The 27555-nt window shown below is 39.7% G+C and overlaps 3 protein-coding genes and 2 long non-coding RNA genes across 5 annotated transcripts in view; all 5 read left to right on the top strand.

Moving 5' to 3' along the window:
• Positions 1-2226, top strand: LOC118767736. Its single transcript, XR_005003647.1, has 2 exons — positions 1-81; positions 2063-2226. It is a non-coding gene; the product is annotated as an uncharacterized LOC118767736 (long non-coding RNA).
• Positions 2227-2675: 449 nt separating this feature from the next.
• LOC118767819 (zinc finger protein 525-like) lies at positions 2676-11455 on the top strand. Its single transcript, XM_036513082.1, has 6 exons — positions 2676-2820; positions 3634-3771; positions 4531-4761; positions 4951-5013; positions 8968-9024; positions 11412-11455. Exons 1-6 carry the CDS (start codon positions 2676-2678, stop codon positions 11453-11455), a joined length of 678 nt encoding a protein of 225 aa, XP_036368975.1.
• LOC115224069 (zinc finger protein 429-like) lies at positions 8726-15065 on the top strand. Its single transcript, XM_036513080.1, has 5 exons — positions 8726-9024; positions 11412-12307; positions 12776-13134; positions 13486-13709; positions 14991-15065. Exons 2-5 carry the CDS (start codon positions 11670-11672, stop codon positions 15063-15065), a joined length of 1296 nt encoding a protein of 431 aa, XP_036368973.1. The 5' UTR covers positions 8726-9024; positions 11412-11669.
• A 6711-nt stretch (positions 15066-21776) lies between these two features.
• Positions 21777-24315, top strand: LOC118767735. The gene is made up of 2 exons (XR_005003646.1): positions 21777-22170; positions 24152-24315. It is a non-coding gene; the product is annotated as an uncharacterized LOC118767735 (long non-coding RNA).
• Positions 24316-24650: 335 nt separating this feature from the next.
• LOC115223867 (zinc finger protein 208-like) overlaps positions 24651-27555 on the top strand; it is a 44291-nt gene continuing 41386 nt past the window's right edge. Inside the window, exon 1 of the mRNA XM_029794566.2 lies at positions 24651-26196. Within this exon, the coding sequence (XP_029650426.2) occupies positions 24765-26196 (1432 nt within the window). The 5' untranslated portion in view covers positions 24651-24764. The remainder of the gene's footprint in view (positions 26197-27555) is intronic.

The raw sequence follows: 27555 nt of genomic DNA, 5'->3' as shown, positions 1-27555 counted from the left end.
ATTAAGCTCTATGTCGCATATTAAGTGATTAAACCATTTGTAGACCTCAATCTAACAATGAAATCATTTCTTCGGAAAAAAGTAAGTTGAACAACGTTTGTTTAATGCTGTAATAATGTATATAGATAGGGGAATCGTGGTTCACTTGGATGCTGTTGTAATTATGTAAAAATGAATGTATGTATGAAAACTTAAAGGGAAGAAAGGAGGGGGGAATGGGATCTTATGGATATTGCGATATATGCTTCACGTTTTGTTGGTACTATTTAAGAAGAGTGGTCCCGTCCCGGTGCGCGCACTCGTGTAGTCGCGCTAGCTAGCTAGCTAGTCGTGACTAGTCGATCCTACAACGACTTACCTTGCAAAGTAGATAAAACACAAAATAAATATTTTTTTTTTTTTTTACACAAAGTAAATAATTTTTGTTAAACAGTAAATAAAACACAAAACACAAAAGTAAGGATCGACTAGTCACGACTAGCTAGCGTAGATACGCGAGTGCGAGTGCGCGAACCGGGAGCACTCTTTTTAAAATAGTACCCGTTTTGTTTGCATATTAATGGTCTTGAATACAAGGCCGTTGAAAGACCGTTGTAAGAAAGATTCTGCATTTAATATATTTTCTTAAAACTCTCAACGATCGATGAAGTTAAGAAAGACTGCTAAAGCATGTGAAATGATTTTCCGCATACATGATTGATACTTCTCCATACTATTTAAAAAGAGTGGTCCCGGTGCGCGCACTCGCGTACTCGCGCATCCCCTCTAGCTAGTCGTGACTAGTCGATCCCTACAACGACTCCCTAGCAAAGTAAATAAAACACAAAATAAATAATTTTTTTACACAAACACAAAGTAAGGATCGACCTATCATGACTAGCTAGTGCGAGTACTCGAGTTCGCGCACCTGGACCACTCTTCTTAAATAGTACCCGACTTCTCTCCTGTCTGTGACTAAATATGTATTTCCTGTAAAGACTTATCTACCATAGACATTTTAGTGACATTATTTCTTCCCAAAAATGTATACAGTTATTGATTAGGTTGCCTTTTTTTAAGAAATAATGTTTCGTCCCTTTGTCCGGTCATCATTCGGCGAATGTAACGAATACGCATACCACCCGTTTTCGGCGTAACCCTAACCCTAAACGCCGAAAACAGGTGGTGTGCGTATTTTTTACCTCCGCCCTTCATTCATCCATATTGTTTCTTTTTGATCTGTTATACAATTCGTAAAATCTGTGAAAACAACTTCACTTTGATTATTAGTCTCGTCAGTTAGGGCTGACTTGGGGACAAAACAACAATGCGCCTCTGGGGGTGCAAGGTGAGAAGAGGAATGAGGATAATGTGTGTGTTTATGAGCGAAACACCTAAGCTCCACGCGGCTCCGGCAGAAGGTAATGGTGAACTTCTGCTGACTCTTCCGCCACAACTTTCATTCTTTCCTCCTGCTTCTTGCAGCTCTCCTGCGACGGACCAGCGTCTCGTCCAGGTGGGAAATCGGCCCTTAGGAGCCAGGCATGGCTTGAGAAGGAACAAACAACAATCAAAGGCACTGGTCCAGACTGCTTGACAACCGATGCTGATGTGTTTATGTCCCCGTTACTTAGCGGTTTGGCAGCAAGCTGGCAGAATCGTTAGCACATCGGGCGAAATGCTTAGCGTTATTTCGGCTGCCGTTACGTTCTGAGTTCAAATTCCGCCGAGGTCGACTTTGCCTTTCATCCTTTCGGGGTCGATAAATTAAGTACCAGTTAAGCACTGGGGTCAATATAATCGACTTAATACCTATGTCTGTCCCCTCTATGTTTAGCCCCTTGTGGGTAATAAAGAAATAGGTTTGGCAAAAGAGACCGATAGAATAAGTACTGGGCTTACAAAAGAATAATTCCCGGGGTCGAGTTGCCCTATTAAAGGCGGTGCTCCAGCATGGCCGCAGTCAAATGACTGAAACAAGTAAAAGAGAGTAAAGAGTATAGAATTGTAGGAAAATTTTCTCTGTAGAATCTCTTCTTTTTAATTATCTTCAATATCTCAAACTATTTCTCTGTCGTTTCAGAATACCAGATGACGTTGCCATGAAAGATGCATCATCAATATATATCGTCATTTACAACTAAAGGAAGATGTTATGCAGAAGAGTTTCAACACACTGTTTCTATGAATTTATCTTTGAGTTACTGAGAGTTGCTTCTTCTGAGCGAGACATTTCTCTTTCATCTCTAAAAAGCTTATGAGATGGTTTTGCATTCCAATTAAATTTGGACAGATTTACTAAAGCATTTGCTACCCTGGAAATATTCTTTTCTACTCTGGCCACAAGGCCCGAAATTTTTGGGGAGAGTGCAGTCAATTAGATCGACCCCAGTACAGAACTGGTACTTAATTTATCGACCCTGAAAGGATGAAAGGCGAAGTTGATCTTGGTGAAATTTGAACTCAAAATGTAAAGACAGACGAAATACCATATTTTTTCTACTCTAGGCACAAGGCCCGAAATCTTTGGGGAGAGTGCAGTCAATTAGATCGACCCCAGTACAGAACTGGTACTTAATTTATCGACCCTGAAAGGATGAAAGGCAAAGTTGATCTTGGTGAAATTTGAACTCAGAATGTAAAGACAGACGAAATACCATATTTGTTGTGAGCAAAAAAAAAAAAAATTCAGAAAAATGAATTCTGAAGAATTGCCAAAGGAAGAAGTAATATTGTCATACCCCTGTAATATCTGTCAAAAAACATTCCCTCTAAAAAGTAGCCTTACTAAACATAAACGTGTTCACACAGGGGAGAAACCACATAACTGTGAGACCTGTGGTAAATCTTTCTCGCGAATACATACCTTAACTATTCATAAACGCATTCATACAGGAGAAAAACCATATGAATGTGATATCTGTGGTAAATCATTCTCTGTAAGAGGCCACTTAGCTGGTCACAGGCGCATTCATACTGGGGAAAAACCATATCATTGCGATATCTGTGGTAAATCATTCTCTCGAAGTGATGGCCTAACTAGCCACATACGTATTCACACAGGAGAGAAACCATATCAGTGTAATATCTGTGGTGAGTCGTTCTCTGAAAGGGGTAATTTGACTAAACACAAATACATTCATACAGGTGAGAAGTCGTATCACTGTGATATCTGCGGGAAATCATTCTTTCAAAAAGTTCATTTCACTTCTCACAAGCGTATTCATACTGGGGAGAAACCGTTTCACTGTGACATCTGTGGGAAATCATATGCTGATGGAAACACCTTAAACAAACACAAACTCATTCACTCAGGTGAGAAACCATATCAGTGTGATGTCTGTGGTAAATCATTCACCTACGGGTGTTCGTTAACTGTTCATAAGCGTGTTCATACTGGGGAAAAACCGTATCACTGTGATATTTGTGGTAAATCTTTCTCTAGAACAAGTCACTTGAATGTACACAAAAGGGGTGTTCATGCGAAAGAGAAACCATTTCACTGTGATATCTGTGGTAAATCATTCACTAAGGGAAGTGCCCTAACTGCTCATATACGTATTCATACAGGAGAGAAACCATATCGGTGTGACGTCTGTGGTAAATCATTCACTGATGGCAGTACGTTAACTGTTCACAAACGTATTCATACAGGAGGCAAAACTTACCACTGTGATATCTGTGGCAAATCATTCTCTCAAAGAACCTACTTGATTATGCATCACAGACGTATTCATTCAGGTGTGAAGCCATATCGCTGTGACATATGTGATAAATCATTCTCTGTAGTTCGTACCCTAATTAATCACAAACGCATTCACACTGGAGAAAATTCGTATCAGTGTGATATCTGTGGGAAATCATGCTCCGGGAAAATACGCTTAACCAGTCACAGACGTATTCATACAGGTGAAAAACCATATCATTGTGATGTCTGTGGTAAGTCCTTCACTGATGGAGGTGTGTTAACTAGGCACAAACACATACATTCAGGTGAGAAGCCGTATCATTGTGATGTCTGTGGTAAATCATTCACTTACGGAGGTACATTAACTCTTCACAAACGTATTCATACAGGGGAAAAGCCATATCACTGTGATATCTGTGGTAAATCCTTCTCTGCAAGAAGTAAGTTAAATGAACATAGATACATACATACAGGAGAGAAACCATATCATTGTGATATCTGTGGTAAATCATTTACTGATGGGAGTGCGTTAACTAAGCACAAACATGTTCATACAGGAGAGAAACCATATCATTGCGATATTTGTGGTAAGTCTTTTGCAGATGGAAGTGCAGTGACCGTTCACAAACGTGTTCATACAGGAGAGAAGCCGTATCACTGTGATATATGTGGTAAATCATTCAGTTATAGAGGTACATTGACAGTTCACAAACGTATTCATACAGGGGAAAAACCATATCGCTGTGATACCTGTGGTAAATCATTCTCTCAAAGTAGTTACTTGACAATCCACAATAAACGCATTCATACAGGAGAGAAATCATATCACTGTGATATCTGTGGTAAATCATTCTCCCGAGCAGGTTCTTTAAATGCTCACAAACATTCCCACAGAGGAGAGAAACCATATCACTGTAATACTTGCGGTAAATCATTCACCTCTGGAAGAGCTTTAACTGCTCACAAGCGTATTCACTCAGGAGAAAGGCCATATCATTGTAGTGTCTGTGGTAAATCCTTCTCCCAAAGGTATGGCCTAACTAGGCACATGCGTGTACATACAGGTGAGAAGCCATATCACTGTAATATCTGCGGTGAATCGTTCTCCGAAAGATGTCATTTAACGAAACACAAATACACTCATACTGGAGAGAAACCATATCATTGCGATATCTGTGGGAAATCTTTCTCTCAGACAGGTCATTTAACTAGTCATAAACGTATTCATACAGGAGACAAACCGTATGAGTGTGATATCTGTGGTAAAACATTCTCCCAAACAGCTCATTTAACCAGTCACAGACGTATTCATACAGGAGATAAACCATATGAATGTGATATTTGCGGTAAATCGTTTTTCCAAAACAGTGATGTGACTAAACACAAACGCATGCATACAGGTGAAAAACCATATCAGTGTAATATCTGCGGTAAGTCGTTCTCTGGAAGTAGTAATTTAACGACTCACAAATACATTCACACGGGAAGAAAACCGCATCGCTGTGAAATCTGTGGTAAATCGTTTTTGCAAAAAAGTGATTTGACAAGACACAAAAGGATTCATTCCAAAGGAAAATGATATCACTGTGATACCTGTGAAAAATCATTCTCTGTAACAAAGGACTTACCTGCTAAGAAACATCAACTGTATGAAGTGAGTGGTATATGAACAGAAACATCAACACTCTAATATTGCCAGCAACATAACAGACTCTCTCTTTTGCTAATCTCTATATATATAAACGGCAAAATGTTTACGTGTGTGTCCTTTATACAAATCCACAATAAAAGTGAGAAAAATGTTATATAATAAATGATGAAATGGCTGCATGAGCCCCACTCTCATGCGGTGCCATTTGAACATTTTTACTGAGTTTATAATCATTTCTTTTATTCCTTTTGTTTGTTTTTTTTTCCTATTAGCATCATTTTTTTTTTTAAAAAGCAATTTTACTTCCTCTTTTTTTTAATAGTTCATATATGGTTCCAATTCTCTATATTCCATCACTGGCAGCAGACCATCAAACTCCACCACAACTCCCGGTGGATCAATATCCCTTCTAAATATTCCCTTTAACCCTTTAGTGTTCGCATTATTCTGCCAAAATTAATGCGTCTTCATCCACATTGTTTTGAATTAATCATCCATTATCTTGTAGCTATGACATTTTGATGAGGTAGCTGTTAATTTTTTAAACAATATTGTAGGGTTGGTGTGAGAGACCAGATCTGGCCAATTTGAACATAAAACAGGTTGAATATTTTTGGCCGGTTTAAATGCTAAAGGGTTAACCTGTTATCCCTCTCTTTATCTATAACAATTGCTTTCACATTTTCCGTGTGAATCTATGTAGACAGCTTAACCCTTATAATGGATTTAAGAATCCTGAGCTTAGTGATACCTGATGATTCAATTTCATGTACAGAAACTGTTGAAGGCCCATTGTATTTGTGTGCATATATGCACAGGAGTGCATGGTTGTGTGGTTAAGATGTTTACTTCACCACCATGTGGTCCCAGGTTCAGTCACACCGCACAACACTTTGGCCAAGTGAATTCTGTTGTATCCTCCAAGCCAACCAAAGCCTTGTGAATGGATATGGTGGATGGAAGCACTCCGTCGGTTACGACGATGAGGGTTCCAGTTGATCCGAATCAACGGAACAGCCTGCTCGTGAAATTAACGTGTAAGTGGCTGAGCACTCCACAGACACGTGTACCCTTAACGTAGTTCTCGGGGATATTCAGCGTGACACAGAGTGACAAAGCCAGCCCTTTGAAATATAAGGTACAACAGAAACAAGAAGTAAGAGTGAGAGAAAGTTGTGGTGAAAGAGTACAGCAGGGATCACCACCATCCCTGCTGGAGCCTCGTAGAGCTTTAGGTGTTTTCGCTCAATAAACACTCACAACGCCCAGTCTGGGAATCAAAACTGCGATCCTAAGACCGCGAGTCCGCTGCCCTAACCACTGGGCCATTGCGCCTCGAATGGATATGGTAGGCTGAAACTGAAAGAAGCCTGTTGTGTACCCTTACCATGACATCAAGCGTTGTTTGTAATATGCATCACTGACATCTATACTATAATGGAGAAAGCTACTTAGTAATTACGTATGTAACAATTACTAAAAGAAACCAATATTAAAAGTTTGACCATCTGGAAATATTTTTATAAATTCACGTTCTAAGAAATTTCCTATAATTTCGATTTCTGAAGTTTATTGAATTTTTTAAACTCCAAATTCTCACAAATTTAGATATTCATTGCATTCATTGCGTCCAATTCTTCATAAATTTAAATATTCATTGCATTCACTACAGAGTAGATTTTAATGTTTAATAATTGTATACTTTAATAACTATAAAGTATATAATGTAGAGAAAAAAAAGATTTGAACACCTGGAGGAAAGCACCATTGAAAAGTGTCTTGGTGTGACTATGAAAGATATCTAACCAGAGGCGGTAAATTCGCCACAATAGAAGCAAGGTTCGAGTCAACGGAGCGTGCAAGGGAGTACTCGACTTGAACCTTGCAAAGTGGAAATATTTTATTTTTACCTTTATATATGGGACGTAGGACGTCCCGGATAAAAATTTAATTTGTTGCAAGCAACATTTTATGCTTTTGTTTGCAACAGACTCTCATTCTCGCTCACCTTTATTTTCATTAATGATAATTACATAATGGCTGTATAACTTTGATACGAGGCACAATTTCCAGAATATTATCAGTTTCCGGAGTTTGTTAAATGAATATTTTTGATAAAATGAAAATTCTTTAATATATGATGATGATGATCATCATCGTTAAACGTTCGTTTTCCATGCTGGCATGGATTGGATGGTTTGATCCAGTGGCTGGCTGCACCAAGCTCCAGTCTGATCTGGCAATGTTTCTACTGCTTGATGCCCTTACTAGCACCAACCACTCCAAGAGTGTAGTGGGTGCTTTTTATGTGCCACCAGCACAGCAGCCAGTCTGGCGGGCCTGGCATTGATCATGTTCAGATAGTGTTTTTACATACCACTGTCATGGGAGCCAGTCAGCAGGTACTGGCATCAGCCATGTTCGGATGGTGCTTTTTATGTGCCACTGGCATGGGAGCCAGTCAGGCGGAGCTGGTATCAACCACATTTGGATGGTACTTTTATGTGCCACTGGCACAGGAGCCAGTCAGAGGGCACCAGCCACAGCTGTGATTTTGGTTTTATTTGACTCCATTGAAAGCACCATTGAAAAGTGTCTTGGTGTGACTATGAAAGATATCTAACCAGAGGCTGTAAATTCGCCACAATAGAAGCAAGGTTCGAGTCAACGGAGCGTGCAAGGGAGTACTCGACTCGAACCATGCAAAGTGGAAATATTTTATTTTTACCTTTATATATAGGACATCCCGGATAAAAATTTTAAATCTTCCCCCAGAAGTAGAGGTAGGCTGGATTGTATCCACACTTCTATACAAGAGGGAGGACAAGATACAATTAATCGAAATTGCAAGATATATTTTGAGTATTGTTATCAGTAGCGATATCAAGATATAATTTTGTATTTTATATGTAGATGTATATATATAGATGTACACGTAATATGTACACATATAGGTGCAGGAGTGGCTGTGTGGTAAGTAGCTTGCTAACCAACCACATGGTTCCGGGTTCAGTCCCACTGCGTGGCACCTTGGGCAAGTGTCTTCTGCTATAGCCCTGGGCCGACCAATGCCTTGTGAGTGGATTTGGTAGATGGAAACTGAAAGAAGCCTGTCGTGTTTGTGTGTCTGTGTTTGTCCCCCTAGCATTGCTTGACAGCCGATGCTGGTGTGTTTACGTCCCCGTCACTTAGCGGTTCGGCAAAAGAGACCGATAGAATAAGTACTGGGCTTACAAAGAATAAGTCCCGGGGTCGATTTGCTCGACTAAAGGCGGTGCTCCAGCATGGCCGCAGTCAAATGACTGAAACAAGTAAAAGAGAGTATATATATATATATATATACATGCACTAGCACTATGATCCGGCAACGACGGGTCCTAATGCTAGTCTGATATGAATACTTTATCTACGAAAAATCGCTTCACCACTCGCAACATCCAGTTCACTCCTGTGACTTTTAAGTATCTGCAAGGGGACGTAACCACTGAAGTTGTAACGTTCGACATCGAAACTGCGGCTGGAGACATAAAGTCAGCTCCACTCGTTCATTGTATTAAATTAGGATTTTATGGAAGAAGGAAATTGGTTTCTCTTTGAATGGTGCTGGAGTGAAAAATTGGTAAAACATTGGTAAACCTCGTTCTAACAGATATTTACTTTGGTAAAAACGTACAACACACCGATTCGCTGTCTGCATGCGAAAAGGGTAAGTCGACTAAACGTTTGTTTCGGTGGAATTCTTGCCTTTCTTTGAATGCAGGAATTTAATGTCTGGAGGAGAAGAATGGCGTTGGAGGATAATCAGGTAATTATATGGAAGGGAAGGAGGCGAGCTGGCAGAAGCGTTAGCGCGCCGGGCGAAATGCGTAGCCGCTACGTTCTGAGTTCAAATCCCGCCGAGGTCGACTTTGCCTTTCATCCTTTCGGGGGTCGATTAAATAAGTACCAGTTACGCACTGGGGTCGATATAATCGACTTAATCCCTTTGTCTGTCCTTGTTTGTCCTTTCTGTGTTTAGCTCCTTGTGGGTAGTACAGAAATAGGTATTTCGTCTGCCAATACGTTCTGAGTTCAAATCCCGCCGAGGTCGACTTTGCCTTTCATCCTTTCGGGGTCGATTAAATAGGTACCAGTTACGCACTGGGGTTCGATGTAATCGACTTAATCCGTTTGTCTGTCCTTGTTTGTCTCCTCTGTGTTTAGCCCCTTGTGGGTAGTAAAGAAATAGGTAATTATATCGATGTAAAATCAAAGGTGGGAGAAGATATTTCTTTAGGCAGTAATTATAGAAATGTCAAAAACTCATAGCGACAATGGCAAAAGATATTTTCTACAAGAATATAATAATTATATTGAACTTCAAATAAATAACAATTTCCATGTCCCGAGTTTTATGTACAGGATAACTGTATATATATAAATATACTGATCTGTATTTTTGAAAACATCAATACGAAATCAACTAAGAAATCAAGATTACAAACGAAATGAAATTAATATTAGCCTACATAAAATGCCTGCTTGGCCATTCTTCGTTTTGCGTAGGAGGAACATCAACAAATGTCCAATAGTTTCCGTGAGCACCAATTGTCTTGTCACCTGCTTGTTTCTCTGTTTGAAATGTCGAAATGGAAGAGTAAGCTAGTTGGTGTACGTCTGTGTGTGTGTGTTCGTGCGTGTTTGTCCTGTATTTATGCTCTTACTCTTTACTCTTTTACTTGTTTCAGTCATTTGACTGCGGCCATGCTGGAGCACCGCCTTTAATCGAGCAAATCGACCCTGGGACTTATTCTTTGTAAGTCCAGTACTTATTCTATCGGTCTCTTTTGCCGAACCGCTAAGTGACGGGGACGTAAACACACCAGCATCGGTTGTCAAGCAATGCTAGGGGGACAAACACAGACACACAAACACACACACACATACATATATATATATATATATATATATATATATACATATATACGACAGGCTTCTTTCAGTTTCCGTCTACCAAATCCACTCACAAGGCATTGATCGGCCCGGGGCTATAGCAGAAGACACTTGCCCAAGATGCCACGCAGTGGGACTGAACCCGGAACCATGTGGTTGGTTAGCAAGCTACTTACCACACAGCCACTCCTGCGCCTATGCGTGTGGAATGTAAATATAACAAAAACAATGTCACATTTTAAACTTAGAGAAAAAAAAGCCTTGCATATTTCTTCTTACCTGCTTCCTGTGTGTATGGAAAATCCGTAAATTTCCACTAGAAGGTATTAGTCCAGAAAGGCGGCGAGCTGGCAGAAACGTTAGCACGCTGGGTGAAATGCTTAGCAGTATTTCGTCTGCCGTTACGTTCTGAGTTCAAATTCCGCCGAGGTCGACTTTGCCTTTCATCCTTTCGGGGATCGATAAATTAAGTACCAGTTACGCATTGGGGTCGATGTAATCGACTTAATACCTATGTCTTTCCTTGTTTGTCCCCTCTGTGTTTAGCCCCTTGTGGGTAATAAAGAAATAGGTATTTCGTCTGCCGTTACGTTGTGAGTTCAAATTCCGCCGAGGTCAACTTTGCCTTTCATCCTTTCGGGGTCGATAAATTAAGTACCAGTTACGCACTGGGGTCGATGTAATCGACTTAATACCTATGTCTGTCCTTGTTTGTCCCCTCTGTGTTTAGCCTCTTGTGGGTAATAAAGAAATAGGTATTAGTCCAGATGTAATGTATAATCACTATTGTTTATTGTAATATGTTTAGTGTTACCCAATCTAATTATGTTGACATGCAAAAAGTAATGTTCAGTTGTGGTGGTAAAAAATTATAATTTATCAATATAGAATTGTACAAAAATTTCACTGTTAACCCTTTTGATACCAACCTGGCTGAAACCGCCTCTGGCTCTGATCTGCCACCAAACTTTAGTCACAATTTATGTTCCTAACACTAGCTTAATGATAACTAAGTTATTTTACTAAATTCTTTGTTATATTTAAAATTAATTGAAAGAAATGCAGAGCATCTCAAAATAAATATGGTAACAAAAGGGTTAAATTTCTTTTTTTTTTTTTAAATTATCTTCAATATCTTAAACTATTTCTCTCTCATTTCAGAATACCAGATAGCATCAGCGAAGATAGATCGTCAATATTTATAACTTTTTAAAGATTTTAGTAAAATGTCATCCTGAAGAACTGAGAAATATTTCTTGTGAGAGGGACATTTTTTTTCCCTTCATTACCTTCAAAGCTGATTTTGTGCTCCGTTTAAATTTGCAAGAACTATCAAAGTACATTGCAGTAATAAAGTTTTGATTAACAAATGAAAAACAATCCATATCTAGTCCTGAGAAAAGAAGATATAGAAGGAGGATGAATTTCCCTGAAGAATTGCCAAAATCGACCGGAAAATCATCGTACCATTGTGATAGGTGTAAAAAGTCATTCTCTCAGGAATGTAAGCTTGCTACTCATAAATGCATTGACAAAAAACAGAAAGCAAAGAAACGATATCATTGTGATATCTGTGGTAAATCATTCACTCTAAAACTTAACTTAACTGAACATAGATATCTACATACGGGAGAGAAGCCACACGGCTGTGATATCTGCGGTAAATCATTCACTCGAATACGTACATTAATTACTCACAAGCATCTCCATACTGGAGAGAGACCTCACAGCTGTGATATCTGCGGTAAATCATTCTCTCTAAGAGGTCACTTAACTGGTCACAAACGTACACATACAGGTGAAAGGCCATATCACTGTGATATCTGTGGTAAATCATTCTCTCACACTAATGGCCTAACACGACACATACGTATTCATACAGGAGAGAAACCATATCAGTGTAACATTTGTGGCGAATCATTCTCTGACAGAGGTAATTTGACTAAACACAAAATTATTCATACAGGTGAGAAGTCGTATCACTGTGATACCTGTGGTAAGTCATTCTTTCAAAAAGTTCATTTAAACTCTCACAGACGTGTTCATACAGGAGAGAAGCCATATCAGTGCAATATCTGTGGTAAATCTTTCAGTAATGGTAGCAGCATAACAATTCATAAGCGTATTCATACCGGAGAGGAACCATATCGCTGTGATATTTGTAGTAAATCATTCACTTATAAAAGTAAATTAACTGTTCACAAACGTTTTCATACAGGAGAAAAACCGTATCACTGTGATATTTGCGGTAAAGTATTTGTTGATGGTAATACTTTGACTAAACACAAACATACTCACACAGGAGAGAAATTATATCACTGTGATAGCTGCGGTAAGTCGTTCGGTTGTAGAGGTACATTGACTATTCACAAACGTATTCATACAGGGGAGAAGCCTTACCACTGCAATATCTGTGGCAAAACATTCACTCAAACAAGCCAGTTAACAACACACAAGAGACGCTTGCATACAGGTGAGAAACCATATACCTGCGATATCTGTGGTAAATCTTTCTCTGATGGAAGTGCATTAACTGTTCACAAACGTATTCATTCGAGAGACAAGCTATTTCACTGTGCGATCTGTGGTAAATCATTCCCTGGAGAAAGTGAATTAATGTTGCACAAGAAACACACTCATTCTCAAGAAAAACCACATCACTTTGATATCTGTGATAAATCATTCATTTCTGGGAGTACATTAACTATTCACAAACAAATTCATACTGGGAAGAAACCGTATCAGTGTGATATCTGTGGTAAATCACTCATTTCTGGGAGTACATTAACTATTCACAAACAAATTCACACTGGGAAGAAACCTTATCAGTGTGATATCTGTGGTAAATCTTTTAGCTATGGATGTACATTAACTGTTCACAAACGTATTCATACAGGGGAAAGACTACACCATTGTGATATCTGTGGTAAATCGTTCACTTCTTCAAGTGCGTTAACTGTTCACAAAAGAATTCATTCCGGAGAAAAGCCATATCACTGTGACATTTGTGGTAAATCATTCTCTCAAACGAGTCAGTTAACGATGCACAGAAGGTGCATTCATACAAAAGAGAAACCATATCATTGCGATATCTGTGGTAAATCGTTCATTCATCGCAGTTCACTAAATCTTCACAGGCGTGTTCATACTGGGGAGAAACCGTATCACTGTGACATCTGTGGTAAATTATTTGCTTACAGAAGTGCGTTAAATTGTCACAAGCGTATTCACACAGGTGAAAGACCATATCACTGTGATACCTGCGGTAGATCGTTTGCTCATGCAAGTGCATTGACTGTTCACAAATATGTTCATACAGAAGGAAAATCATTTGAGTGTGGCATATGCGGCAAGTTGTTTGCAAAAGCAAGTCGGTTAACGACACACAAGAGATACGTTCATGCAACACAAAAAGTATTTCGCTGTGATATCTGTGATAAATCATTCACTTACAGATACGTATTGACTGTTCACAAACGTATTCATACAGGGGAAAAACCGTACCACTGTGATATCTGTGGTAAATCATTCTCTCAAAAAGGTCAGTTAACAAGACACAATAAATCTCATACCAGAGAGAAAGCATATCGCTGTAACATCTGCGGTAAATCCTTCACTCAGACAGGTCATTTAACTGTTCACAGTCGTACTCACACGGGTGAGAAACCATATCACTGTGAGATGTGTGATAAATCATTCTCTCAAACAGCTCACTTAACAATTCACAGACGCACTCATACAGGAGATAGACCCTACAAGTGCGATATTTGTGGTAAATCTTTCTCTCAAAATAGTGATGTCACTAAGCACAACCGCATTCATACAGGTGAAAAACCTTACCAGTGTAATATCTGTGGTAAATCATTCTCTGTAAGTAACACATTAACTATTCACAAATACATTCATACAGGAGATAAACCATATCACTGTGATAACTGCGGTAAATCATTTTCTCAAAATTCATCTTTAACCAAACACAAATGTAATCCTTCTAACAAAAAGCTACATCACAATGATATCTGTAATCAATGACTCATCTGCTAAGATTACACGATGTGAAGTGAGTAGTAAGTGAACAGAGACATCAACACTCTAATGCTGCTAGCAACATAACAACCAATTTTGTGCTGGTTCCACAATAAAATACATAGAGTACACACTGAAATTGATGGTGATGGTTAGGGCAGCCAGCCATAAAAAGCCATAGTCATCATCGTTTAACGTCTGCCTTCCATGCTAGAAATCGTCCATGGGTTGGACGATTTTGACTGAGGGCTGGCGAACCGGACAGCCGCACCAGGCTCCAATCTTGATCTGGCAGAGTTTCTGCAGCTGGATGCCCTTCCTAATGCCAACCACTCCAAGAGTGTAGTGGGTGCCTTTTACGTGCCACTGGCATGGGGCCAGTTGGCTGCTCTGGCAACGATCACGCTCGGATGTCATTATCATCATCATCATCGTTTAACGTCCGTTCTCCATGCTAGCATAGGTTGGACGGTTCGACCGGGGATCTGGGAAGCCAGAAGGCTGCACCAGGCTCCGGGCTTATCTGGCAAAGTTTCTACAGCTGGATGCCCTTCCTAACGCCAACCACTCCGAGAGTGTAATGGGTGCTTTTTACGTGCCACCTGCACTGGTGCCAGGCGAGGCTGGCATCGGCCACGGTCGGATTGGTGCATTTTACGTGCCACCTGCACGGAATACAATTTAAGAAAAACTCTGTTTTTGAGAATTTTGTAGTTTAGGATAAAAATCATATCTGCTGACAGAGATCTTCAAGAAATTAAAGTATTTGTATTTGCTTTTTCAGTATAATTCCTTCTCAGGTTAATCAAGTACCATCGAGTCTAGCCATAGCTTTGTTAGATATTCCAATATTAGAACAATAGGCGCAGGAGTGGCTGTGTGGTAAGTAGCTTGCTAACCAGCCACATGGTTCCGGGTTCAGTCCCACTGCGTGGCACCTTGGCCAAGTGTCTTCTACTATAGCCTCGGGCCGACCAAAGCCTTGTGAGTGGATTTGGTAGACGGAAACTGAAAGAAGCCCGTCGTATTTATGTACATATATATATGCATGTGTGTGTTTGTCCCCCTAGCATTGCTTGACAACCGATGCTGGTGTGTTTATGTCCCCGTCACTTAGTGGTTCGGCAAAAGAGACGGATAGAATAGGTACTGGGCTTACAAAAGAATAAGTCCCGGGGTCGATTTGCTCGATTAAAAGGCGGTGCTCCAGCATGGCCGCTGTCAAATGACTGAAACAAGTAAAAGAGAGATTAATATTTTGTCGCATGGTGACAGGGAAAATTAAAAATAGACTTAACTATTACTAAATGATGAAACCAATCACCAAAACTGCATCAAGTGACTTACTTGTCAACCTCTCAATAGTGGAGGCACATGGCCTAGTGGTTAGAGCAGTTGACTTGCGGTCGAGGGATCGCGGGTTCCAATCTCAGACCGGGCGATGTGTGTGTTTATGAGCGAAAACACCTAAGCTCCACGCGGCTCCGGCAGAAGGTAATGGCGAAACTTCTGCTGACTCTTTCGCCACAACTTTCTTTCACTCTTTCCTCCTGCATCTTGCAGCTCACCTGCGACTGACCGGCGTCCCGTCCAGGTGGGGAACCTATATGCCAAGAAACTGGGAAACCGGCCCTTATGAAGGAACAAACAACAACCCCTCAATAAATATGCTCAGGATGTAGATGGGTCTCAATACAAGTTTAATAACTAAAACTAGAACCCATGAATTTAAGAAAACAAATCATGGTTTTGAAATTGGTATTTGAGTATGGAGTAGTCAATATCTGTGGAGGCGCAATGGCCCAGTGGTTAGGGCAGCGGACTCGCGGTTTCGATTCCCAGACCGGGCGTTGTGAGTGTTTACTGAGTGAAAACACCTAAAAGCTCCACGAGGCTCCGGCAGGGGATGGTGGTGATCCCTGCTGTACTCTTTCACCACAACTTTCTCTCACTCTTACTTCCTGTTTCTGTTGTACCTGTATTTCAAAGGGCCGGCCTTGTCACTCTCTGTGTCACGCTGAATATCCCCGAGAACTACGTTATGGGTGCACGTGTCTGTGGAGTGCTCAGCCACTTACACGTTAATTTCACGAGTTGGTCGGATCAACCGGAACCCTCATCGTCGTAACCGACGGAGTGCTTCCCATCAAGTCAATATCTAATTCTACAAACATAGATACAGACTTAGATGTGAGATTAAGAAGTTCCATTTGCAAACATATTTTGGGTTTCATCCTATTATGCTGTGACCCAGAACCAACCAATGCCTTGTTTTTGAATTTGTTCAGCAGAAACTGAAGAAATGCACAGTAGTAGTTAACAGTCAAAGCACTTGTAAAATGAATTGGTTGCAATGTTCAGAAGGTTTTACACAAGTAGTTGATAGTTTCTGTGACTATCCTGTCGTCAGCAATGGAAGAAAGAGATCTGAAAGCATTGTAACCAGAATAAGAATATATATTTCTTTACTGCCCACAAGGGGCTAAACATAGAGGGGAGAAACAAGGACAGACAAAGGGATTAAGTCGATTACATCGACCCCAGTGCGAAACTGGTACTTTATTTATCGACCCCGTAAGGATGAAAGGCAAAGTTGACCTCGGCGGAATTTGAACTCAGAACGTAATGACAGACGAAATACCGCTAAGCATTTCGCCCAGCGCGCTAACGTTTCTGCCAGCTAGCCGCCAGAATAAGAATATAGTGAGAGAAAAATCAGGTAAGTAACAAGAGTATACTTTCATCAAGTATAAAATAGACCGTGAAGTGCAATGTTATGTGGTGGTGTGAAAATAGAATGTAAGGGATATGTGAAAGGTGGAAACAAATGAAGCAAGCTTGATCTTGTTGATGGGTAATTTTAGTGTGTCAAGATCATCAATAAACTGGGATTTGTAAATGAAGAAATAATAAAAAGCACCATCCGAACGTGACCGATGCCAACCCTGCCTCGAATGGCTTCTGTGCCGGTGGCACATAAAAAGCACCATCCGAAAGTGGCCGATGCCAGACCCCTCTGGCACCTGTGCAGGTGGCACGTAAAAAGCACCCACTACACTTGCGGAGTGGTTGGCGTTAGGAAGGACATCCAGCTGTAGAAACACTGCCAGATCAGACTGGAGCCTGGGGCAGCCCCTGGCTCCCCAGACCCCGGTTGAACCGTCCAACCCGTGCTAGCATGGAAAACGGACGTTAAACTATGATGATGATGTTTGCACTTTCTGTCAAGTCACACATATGAGTAACACTGTTTTCTTAAACATTATCATCACATTTACTTTATCAACATGTATGCTACATTACCTCCGTATCTTTATATATAAAAGTAAGGTTGTGTGTCTGTCTACTCCGATTTAGATTCCTAACTACTCCCACATTTTGCGGTGCAGTTTAACCAAAACCGGGTATCTTATAGTCGTGATTCATATCGAGCCCTTCTGGGTATTGCGCGCGTCTACGATGAGTCTACAATTTAAAAAATAATTTACCATCATTTTTTTCTATTTTAATGCATTTTTTTTCGCTATTATATAAGGGAAGTAACTCTCTAAAAATGTCTACGATGAGTCAACTATTTAAAAAAAAATTTACCATAATTTTTTTACCATTTTTGATGCATTTTTTTTGCTACTTTTTGGCTATAACTCTCTAAAAATACTTTATAGTTATTTCCCTTACAAACCCGAGCAACGCCGGGCAATACTGCTAGTTTTGTATATAACATTTTATTAATGTTGGGATTTGATACCTGTTATATATACTTCTTTGAATATATGTATTCATTTTCAAATTGTTTTTCACTACTTTTGTAAGAATGTAGTTTAACCACAGAAATCTTAAATGATGATTATATATATAATTCCAAGAGAAAGGTTGTGAATCCAACCAAGGGATAATATCTATCCAATATACTGTTGGTAGAAAACCCAATTATCAATACACAAGTGTTTTTTTTATTGCATGGCAATTGCACTACTGAATGTAATAAATGGGTGAGGGTAAAAAGTTGTTTTACCCTTAATTTATACATCAACTAGCAGTATCGCCCGGCGTTGCTCGGGTTTGTAAGGGAAATAACTATATAAGCATTTTTAGAGAGTTATAGCAAAAAAATGCATTAAAAATGGAATAAAGAATGATAGTAATTTTTTTTTTAAATTGTTGACTCAGTGTCTTCAAGCCATGAAGTCGTTGTTCTAAAAGAACGCTGGTCTCCTTGACAACGCTTTACGACATTGATTTCCTTACACTCCCTTCCCCACAGCTTCACGAGGGAGGGAAGAAGGGGGAGAAGCAACACAGGGTTTGTAAGGGAAATAACTATATAAGCATTTTTAGAGAGTTACTTCCCTTATAAATTCGGGCTTTCTTAGCCATTTTTGTTTTGGTGTCTTCAAGCCATGAAGTCGTTGTTCTAAAAGAACGCTGGTTTCCTTCACAACGCATTACGACGTTGATTTCTTTACACTCCCTTCCTCACAGCTTCACGAGGGAGGGGAGAAGCAAACAGGTGCAGCTGTGAGCGTGGACGCCAACTCCGCCGCCATCAACATACGATGCATTTTATGCATTAAAATGGAATAAAAAATTATGTTAAATTATTTTTTAAATCGTAGACTCATCGTTGACGCGCGCTAATAGTCAGACGGGCTCGATATGAATCACGACTATAAGATACCCGAATTTGGTTAAACTGCACCGCAAAATGTGGGAGGAGTTAGGAATCTAAATCGAAGGGGACAGACACTCACACAACTAGAGTTTTATATATATAGATATGAAAATGGAGGGGATCAAGATTATAGATAAGATTATATTATGTCTATTTATTTATTTTTTAAAAAAAGACAATTATAACAAAATACATACATGTACAGCCTATCATGCTTTACATATATAATATATCTTTATATATAAAAGAGGAAGTTGTGTGTCTGTCTCCTACGATTTAGATTCCTAACTACTCACACATTTTGTGGTGCAGTTTAACCAAAATCGGGTATCTTATAGTCGTGATTCATATCGAGCCCTTCTACGATTTAAAAAAAATTTTTCCCATTTTTAATGCATTTTTGGCATATATAAGGGAAGTAACTCTCTAAAATTTTATTAAATCTCAGAACGTAAAAAGCTACAGTAACACCCCCCCCTTTGTGGTTAGCCATATTGAGATGGCTATTATACTTTACATCTCTAAAAATGCTTATATAGTTATTTCCCTTACAAACCCGAGCAACGCCGGGCGATACTGCTAGTAAAATATAAAAATATCAGTAATTATTAAAATATATAACGTTATGTTCTACGTCATATATTTTAATAATTACTGGTATTTTTATATTTTATATATGTAAAGAATAACATTTATATTGCTATAATTGTCTTTTTTAGAAAATAAATAGACATAACATCATCATCATCATCATCGTTTAATGTCTGCTTTCCATGCTATCATGGGTGAGGGCGCGTGGCTTAGTGGTTAGGGCATTCGGCTCATGATCGTAAGGTTGTGAGTTCGATTCCCGTCGATGCGTTGTGTCCTTGAGCAAGACACTTTACTTCACGTTGCTCCAGTCCACTCAGCTGGCAAAAATGAGTTGTACTTGTATTTCAAAGGGTCAGCCTTGTCACTCTCTGTGTCACGCTGATTATCCCCGAGAACTACGTTAAGGGTACACGTGTCTGTGGAATGCTCAGCCATTTGCACGTTAATTTCACGAGCAAGCTGTTCCGTTGATCGTATCAGCTGGGACCCTCGTCGTCGTAACCGGCGGAGTCTTTTTTAAATTGCTATCATGGGTTGGATGATTTGACTGAGGACTGGCGAACCAGATGGCTGCACCAGGCTCCAATCTTGACCTGGCAGAGTTTCTACAACTGGATGCCCTTCCTAATGTCAACCACTCCGAGAGTGTAGTGGGTGCTTTTTACGTGCCACTGGCACGGGGATCAGTCAGGCGGAACTGGCAAAGACCTCGCTCGAATCCTTTTACACATGCCACCAGCACAGATGCCAGTAAGGCGACATTGGTAACGATCACACTCGAACGGTGCCCTTTTACGTGCCAGTGGCACGGAAGCCAGTTAGCCGCTCTTTACTCTTTTACTTGTTTCAGTCATTTGACTGCAGCCATGCTGGAGCACCGCCTTTAGTCGAGCAAATCGACCCCAGGACTTATTCTTTGTAAGCCCAGTACTTATTCTAGCGGTCTTTTTTGCCGAACCGCTAAGTGACGGGGACGTAAACACACCAGCATCGGTTGTCAAGCAATGCTAGGGGGACAAACACAGACACACAAACACACACACATATATATATATATACATATATACGACAGGCTTCTTTCAGTTTCCGTCTACCAAATCCACTCACAAGGCATTGGTCGTCCCAGGGCTATAGTAGAAGACACTTGCCCAAGATGCCACGCAGTGGGACTGAACCCGGAACCATGTGGTTGGTTAGCAAGCTACTTACCACACAGCCACTCCTGCTCTGTAAATGATTTTGTCAATAATCTGAATGCTAAAGGGTTAATTACCTTATTCTCTAAGTGAAAAACAATATCATTATGTAGTATCTGTGTATCCTACAGTTTGATAGGCCAATTACTGCAGTATTTGTCCTGAGATAACCTCTCTCATGGATTTGCTATGTTAAAAACACAATAGCAGAGACTGCTAAAACTCTTTCTATAAATTTCTTTGGAGTTGCTGAAAGTTATTTCTCCGAAATGGAATATTTTTCTTCATTGTGTAGTACAAAATGATTTTTGTACTCCAATTAAATTAGGACAGATTTACAAGTAATTTTAGGGTTAGGGTTAGTTAGGGGTGGGGGGAAGGGTATTTACTCTTTTTACTCTTTTACTAGTTTCAGTCATTTGACTGCGGCCATGCTGGAGCACCACCTTTAATCGAGGAACTCGACCCCGGGACTTATTCTTGTAAGCCCAGTACTTATTCTATCGGTCTCTTTTTGCCGAACCGCTAAGTAACGGGGACATAAACACACCAGCATCGGTTGTCAAGCAATGCTAGGGGACAAACACAGACACACAAACACACACACGCATATATATATACATATACATATATACGACGGGCTTCTTTCAGTTTCCGTCTACCAAATCCACTCACAAGGCTTTGGTCAGCCCGAGGCTATGGTAGAAGACACTTGCCCAAGGTGCCACGCAGTGGGACTGAACCCGGAACCATGTGGTTGATAGACAAACTACTTACCACACAGCCACTCCTGCGCCTTTTTTTTTCTTCAGAAATGTAAATAAACCCAATCTGTTTCTTAAACGAGGGACATATTCATACGGCACAGAATGTTTTCACCTCAATAGACGTCATTGATTGGTTGAAATTGCAGAAATTGAAGAAAAAAAACCAAAAACAAATATCTTACAAACTATAGAATTTTCTCAATAAAGCCAAGAGAAAAAGATGTTTTATAAACACATTCTACCAGTATACGAAGTTTAAAAGTGTTTAGTTACGTGGAAATTATTTTTAAAAAACTGCCGTTCAAACCGAAAAGATCGTAATTAATTCAATTTTACTTTACATTGTTTAATCTTTCTTGATCTTAGCGACTTTGTTTTTATATCTGAGTAAATGATTAAATTTTTTAATGAATTTCTTCTACTGAATAATATCCTCTTGATATTCTAACCCTAACAAAAATGTGTCAATAACATAAATATTGTATCTGAAATATCGTATCCTTCTTAATATTACATAACGAAACAGCGGCTACAGTCTTACAGTCAGCTTCACTTCTTCCGTGTGATAAACCAGGAATATCTAATTAAGCTCTTATGTCGCATTAATTGGTTAAAACCATTTGTAGACCTCAATCTAACAATGAAATCATTTCTTCGGAAAAAAAGTAAGTTGAACAACGTTTGTTTAATGCTGTAATAATGTATATAGATAGGGGAATCGTGGTTCACTTGGATGCTGTTGTAATTATGTAAAAAAAAGAATGTATGTATGAAAACTTAAAGGGAAGAAAGGAGGGGGGAATGGGATCTTATGGATATTGCGATATATGCTTCACGTTTTGTTGGTACTATTTAAGAAGAGTGGTCCCGTCCCGGTGCGCGCACTCGCGTAGTCGCGCTAGCTAGCTAGCTAGTCGTGACTAGTCGATCCTACAACGACTTACCTTGCAAAGTAGATAAAACACAAAATAAATATTTTTTTTTTTTTTACACAAAGTAAATAATTTTTGTTAAACAGTAAATAAAACACAAAACACAAAAGTAAGGATCGACTAGTCACGACTAGCTAGCGTAGATACGCGAGTGCGAGTGCGCGAACCGGGAGCACTCTTTTTAAAATAGTACCCGTTTTGTTTGCATATTAATGGTCTTGAATACAAGGCCGTTGAAAGACCGTTGTAAGAAAGATTCTGCATTTAATATATTTTCTTAAAACTCTCAACGATCGATGAAGTTAAGAAAGACTGCTAAAGCATGTGAAATGATTTTCCGCATACATGATTGATACTTCTCCATACTATTTAAAAAGAGTGGTCCCGGTGCGCGCACTCGCGTACTCGCGCATCCCCTCTAGCTAGTCGTGACTAGTCGATCCCTACAACGACTCCCTAGCAAAGTAAATAAAACACAAAATAAATAATTTTTTTACACAAACACAAAGTAAGGATCGACCTATCATGACTAGCTAGTGCGAGTACTCGAGTTCGCGCACCTGGACCACTCTTCTTAAATAGTACCCGACTTCTCTCCTGTCTGTGACTAAATATGTATTTCCTGTAAAGACTTATCTACCATAGACATTTTAGTGACATTATTTCTTCCCAAAAATGTATACAGTTATTGATTAGGTTGCCTTTTTTTAAGAAATAATGTTTCGTCCCTTTGTCCGGTCATCATTCGGCGAATGTAACGAATACGCATACCACCCGTTTTCGGCGTAACCCTAACCCTAAACGCCGAAAACAGGTGGTGTGCGTATTTTTTACCTCCGCCCTTCATTCATCCATATTGTTTCTTTTTGATCTGTTATACAATTCGTAAAATCTGTGAAAACAACTTCACTTTGATTATTAGTCTCGTCAGTTAGGGCTGACTTGGGGACAAAACAACAATGCGCCTCTGGGGGTGCAAGGTGAGAAGAGGAATGAGGATAATGTGTGTGTTTATGAGCGAAACACCTAAGCTCCACGCGGCTCCGGCAGAAGGTAATGGTGAACTTCTGCTGACTCTTCCGCCACAACTTTCATTCTTTCCTCCTGCTTCTTGCAGCTCTCCTGCGACGGACCAGCGTCTCGTCCAGGTGGGAAATCGGCCCTTAGGAGCCAGGCATGGCTTGAGAAGGAACAAACAACAATCAAAGGCACTGGTCCAGACTGCTTGACAACCGATGCTGATGTGTTTATGTCCCCGTTACTTAGCGGTTTGGCAGCAAGCTGGCAGAATCGTTAGCACATCGGGCGAAATGCTTAGCGTTATTTCGGCTGCCGTTACGTTCTGAGTTCAAATTCCGCCGAGGTCGACTTTGCCTTTCATCCTTTCGGGGTCGATAAATTAAGTACCAGTTAAGCACTGGGGTCAATATAATCGACTTAATACCTATGTCTGTCCCCTCTATGTTTAGCCCCTTGTGGGTAATAAAGAAATAGGTTTGGCAAAAGAGACCGATAGAATAAGTACTGGGCTTACAAAGAATAATTCCCGGGGTCGAGTTGCCCTATTAAAGGCGGTGCTCCAGCATGGCCGCAGTCAAATGACTGAAACAAGTAAAAGAGAGTAAAGAGTATAGAATTGTAGGAAAATTTTCTCTGTAGAATCTCTTCTTTTTAATTATCTTCAATATCTCAAACTATTTCTCTGTCGTTTCAGAATACCAGATGACGTTGCCATGAAAGATGCATCATCAATATATATCGTCATTTACAACTAAAGGAAGATGTTATGCAGAAGAGTTTCAACACACTGTTTCTATGAATTTATCTTTGAGTTACTGAGAGTTGCTTCTTCTGAGCGAGACATTTCTCTTTCATCTCTAAAAAGCTTATGAGATGGTTTTGCATTCCAATTAAATTTGGACAGATTTACTAAAGCATTTGCTACCCTGGAAATATTCTTTTCTACTCTGGCCACAAGGCCCGAAATTTTTGGGGAGAGTGCAGTCAATTAGATCGACCCCAGTACAGAACTGGTACTTAATTTATCGACCCTGAAAGGATGAAAGGCGAAGTTGATCTTGGTGAAATTTGAACTCAAAATGTAAAGACAGACGAAATACCATATTTTTTCTACTCTAGGCACAAGGCCCGAAATCTTTGGGGAGAGTGCAGTCAATTAGATCGACCCCAGTACAGAACTGGTACTTAATTTATCGACCCTGAAAGGATGAAAGGCAAAGTTGATCTTGGTGAAATTTGAACTCAGAATGTAAAGACAGACGAAATACCATATTTGTTGTGAGCAAAAAAAAAAAAAATTCAGAAAAATGAATTCTGAAGAATTGCCAAAGGAAGAAGTAATATTGTCATACCCCTGTAATATCTGTCAAAAAACATTCCCTCTAAAAAGTAGCCTTACTAAACATAAACGTGTTCACACAGGGGAGAAACCACATAACTGTGAGACCTGTGGTAAATCTTTCTCGCGAATACATACCTTAACTATTCATAAACGCATTCATACAGGAGAAAAACCATATGAATGTGATATCTGTGGTAAATCATTCTCTGTAAGAGGCCACTTAGCTGGTCACAGGCGCATTCATACTGGGGAAAAACCATATCATTGCGATATCTGTGGTAAATCATTCTCTCGAAGTGATGGCCTAACTAGCCACATACGTATTCACACAGGAGAGAAACCATATCAGTGTAATATCTGTGGTGAGTCGTTCTCTGAAAGGGGTAATTTGACTAAACACAAATACATTCATACAGGTGAGAAGTCGTATCACTGTGATATCTGCGGGAAATCATTCTTTCAAAAAGTTCATTTCACTTCTCACAAGCGTATTCATACTGGGGAGAAACCGTTTCACTGTGACATCTGTGGGAAATCATATGCTGATGGAAACACCTTAAACAAACACAAACTCATTCACTCAGGTGAGAAACCATATCAGTGTGATGTCTGTGGTAAATCATTCACCTACGGGTGTTCGTTAACTGTTCATAAGCGTGTTCATACTGGGGAAAAACCGTATCACTGTGATATTTGTGGTAAATCTTTCTCTAGAACAAGTCACTTGAATGTACACAAAAGGGGTGTTCATGCGAAAGAGAAACCATTTCACTGTGATATCTGTGGTAAATCATTCACTAAGGGAAGTGCCCTAACTGCTCATATACGTATTCATACAGGAGAGAAACCATATCGGTGTGACGTCTGTGGTAAATCATTCACTGATGGCAGTACGTTAACTGTTCACAAACGTATTCATACAGGAGGCAAAACTTACCACTGTGATATCTGTGGCAAATCATTCTCTCAAAGAACCTACTTGATTATGCATCACAGACGTATTCATTCAGGTGTGAAGCCATATCGCTGTGACATATGTGATAAATCATTCTCTGTAGTTCGTACCCTAATTAATCACAAACGCATTCACACTGGAGAAAATTCGTATCAGTGTGATATCTGTGGGAAATCATGCTCCGGGAAAATACGCTTAACCAGTCACAGACGTATTCATACAGGTGAAAAACCATATCATTGTGATGTCTGTGGTAAGTCCTTCACTGATGGAGGTGTGTTAACTAGGCACAAACACATACATTCAGGTGAGAAGCCGTATCATTGTGATGTCTGTGGTAAATCATTCACTTACGGAGGTACATTAACTCTTCACAAACGTATTCATACAGGGGAAAAGCCATATCACTGTGATATCTGTGGTAAATCCTTCTCTGCAAGAAGTAAGTTAAATGAACATAGATACATACATACAGGAGAGAAACCATATCATTGTGATATCTGTGGTAAATCATTTACTGATGGGAGTGCGTTAACTAAGCACAAACATGTTCATACAGGAGAGAAACCATATCATTGCGATATTTGTGGTAAGTCTTTTGCAGATGGAAGTGCAGTGACCGTTCACAAACGTGTTCATACAGGAGAGAAGCCGTATCACTGTGATATATGTGGTAAATCATTCAGTTATAGAGGTACATTGACAGTTCACAAACGTATTCATACAGGGGAAAAACCATATCGCTGTGATACCTGTGGTAAATCATTCTCTCAAAGTAGTTACTTGACAATCCACAATAAACGCATTCATACAGGAGAGAAATCATATCACTGTGATATCTGTGGTAAATCATTCTCCCGAGCAGGTTCTTTAAATGCTCACAAACATTCCCACAGAGGAGAGAAACCATATCACTGTAATACTTGCAGTAAATCATTCACCTCTGGAAGAGCTTTAACTGCTCACAAGCGTATTCACTCAGGAGAAAGGCCATATCATTGTAGTGTCTGTGGTAAATCCTTCTCCCAAAGGTATGGCCTAACTAGGCACATGCGTGTACATACAGGTGAGAAGCCATATCACTGTAATATCTGCGGTGAATCGTTCTCCGAAAGATGTCATTTAACGAAACACAAATACACTCATACTGGAGAGAAACCATATCATTGCGATATCTGTGGGAAATCTTTCTCTCAGACAGGTCATTTAACTAGTCATAAACGTATTCATACAGGAGACAAACCGTATGAGTGTGATATCTGTGGTAAAACATTCTCCCAAACAGCTCATTTAACCAGTCACAGACGTATTCACACAGGAGATAAACCATATGAATGTGATATTTGCGGTAAATCGTTTTTCCAAAACAGTGATGTGACTAAACACAAACGCATGCACACAGGTGAAAAACCATATCAGTGTAATATCTGTGGTAAGTCATTCTCTGGAAGTAGTAATTTAACGACTCACAAATACATTCACACGGGAAGAAAACCGCATCGCTGTGAAATCTGTGGTAAATCGTTTTTGCAAAAAAGTGATTTGACAAGACACAAAAAGATTCATTCCAAAGGAAAATGATATCACTGTGATACCTGTGAAAAAATCATTCTCTGTAACAAAGGACTTACCTGCTAAGAAACATCAACTGTATGAAGTGAGTGGTATATGAACAGAAACAGCAACACTCTAATGTTGCCAGCAACATAACAGACTCTCTCTTTTGCTAATCTCTCTATATATATAAACGGTAAAATGTTTGCGTGTGTGTCCTTTATACAAATCCACAATAAAAGTGAGA

The sequence above is a fragment of the Octopus sinensis genome, linkage group LG24 (assembly GCF_006345805.1).
Source record: "Octopus sinensis linkage group LG24, ASM634580v1, whole genome shotgun sequence".
In the NCBI taxonomy this organism is placed as follows: Eukaryota; Metazoa; Mollusca; class Cephalopoda; order Octopoda; family Octopodidae; genus Octopus; species Octopus sinensis.
The sequence above is the reverse complement of the archived record's forward strand: the minus strand, read 5'-3'. Positions and strand labels throughout refer to the sequence as shown.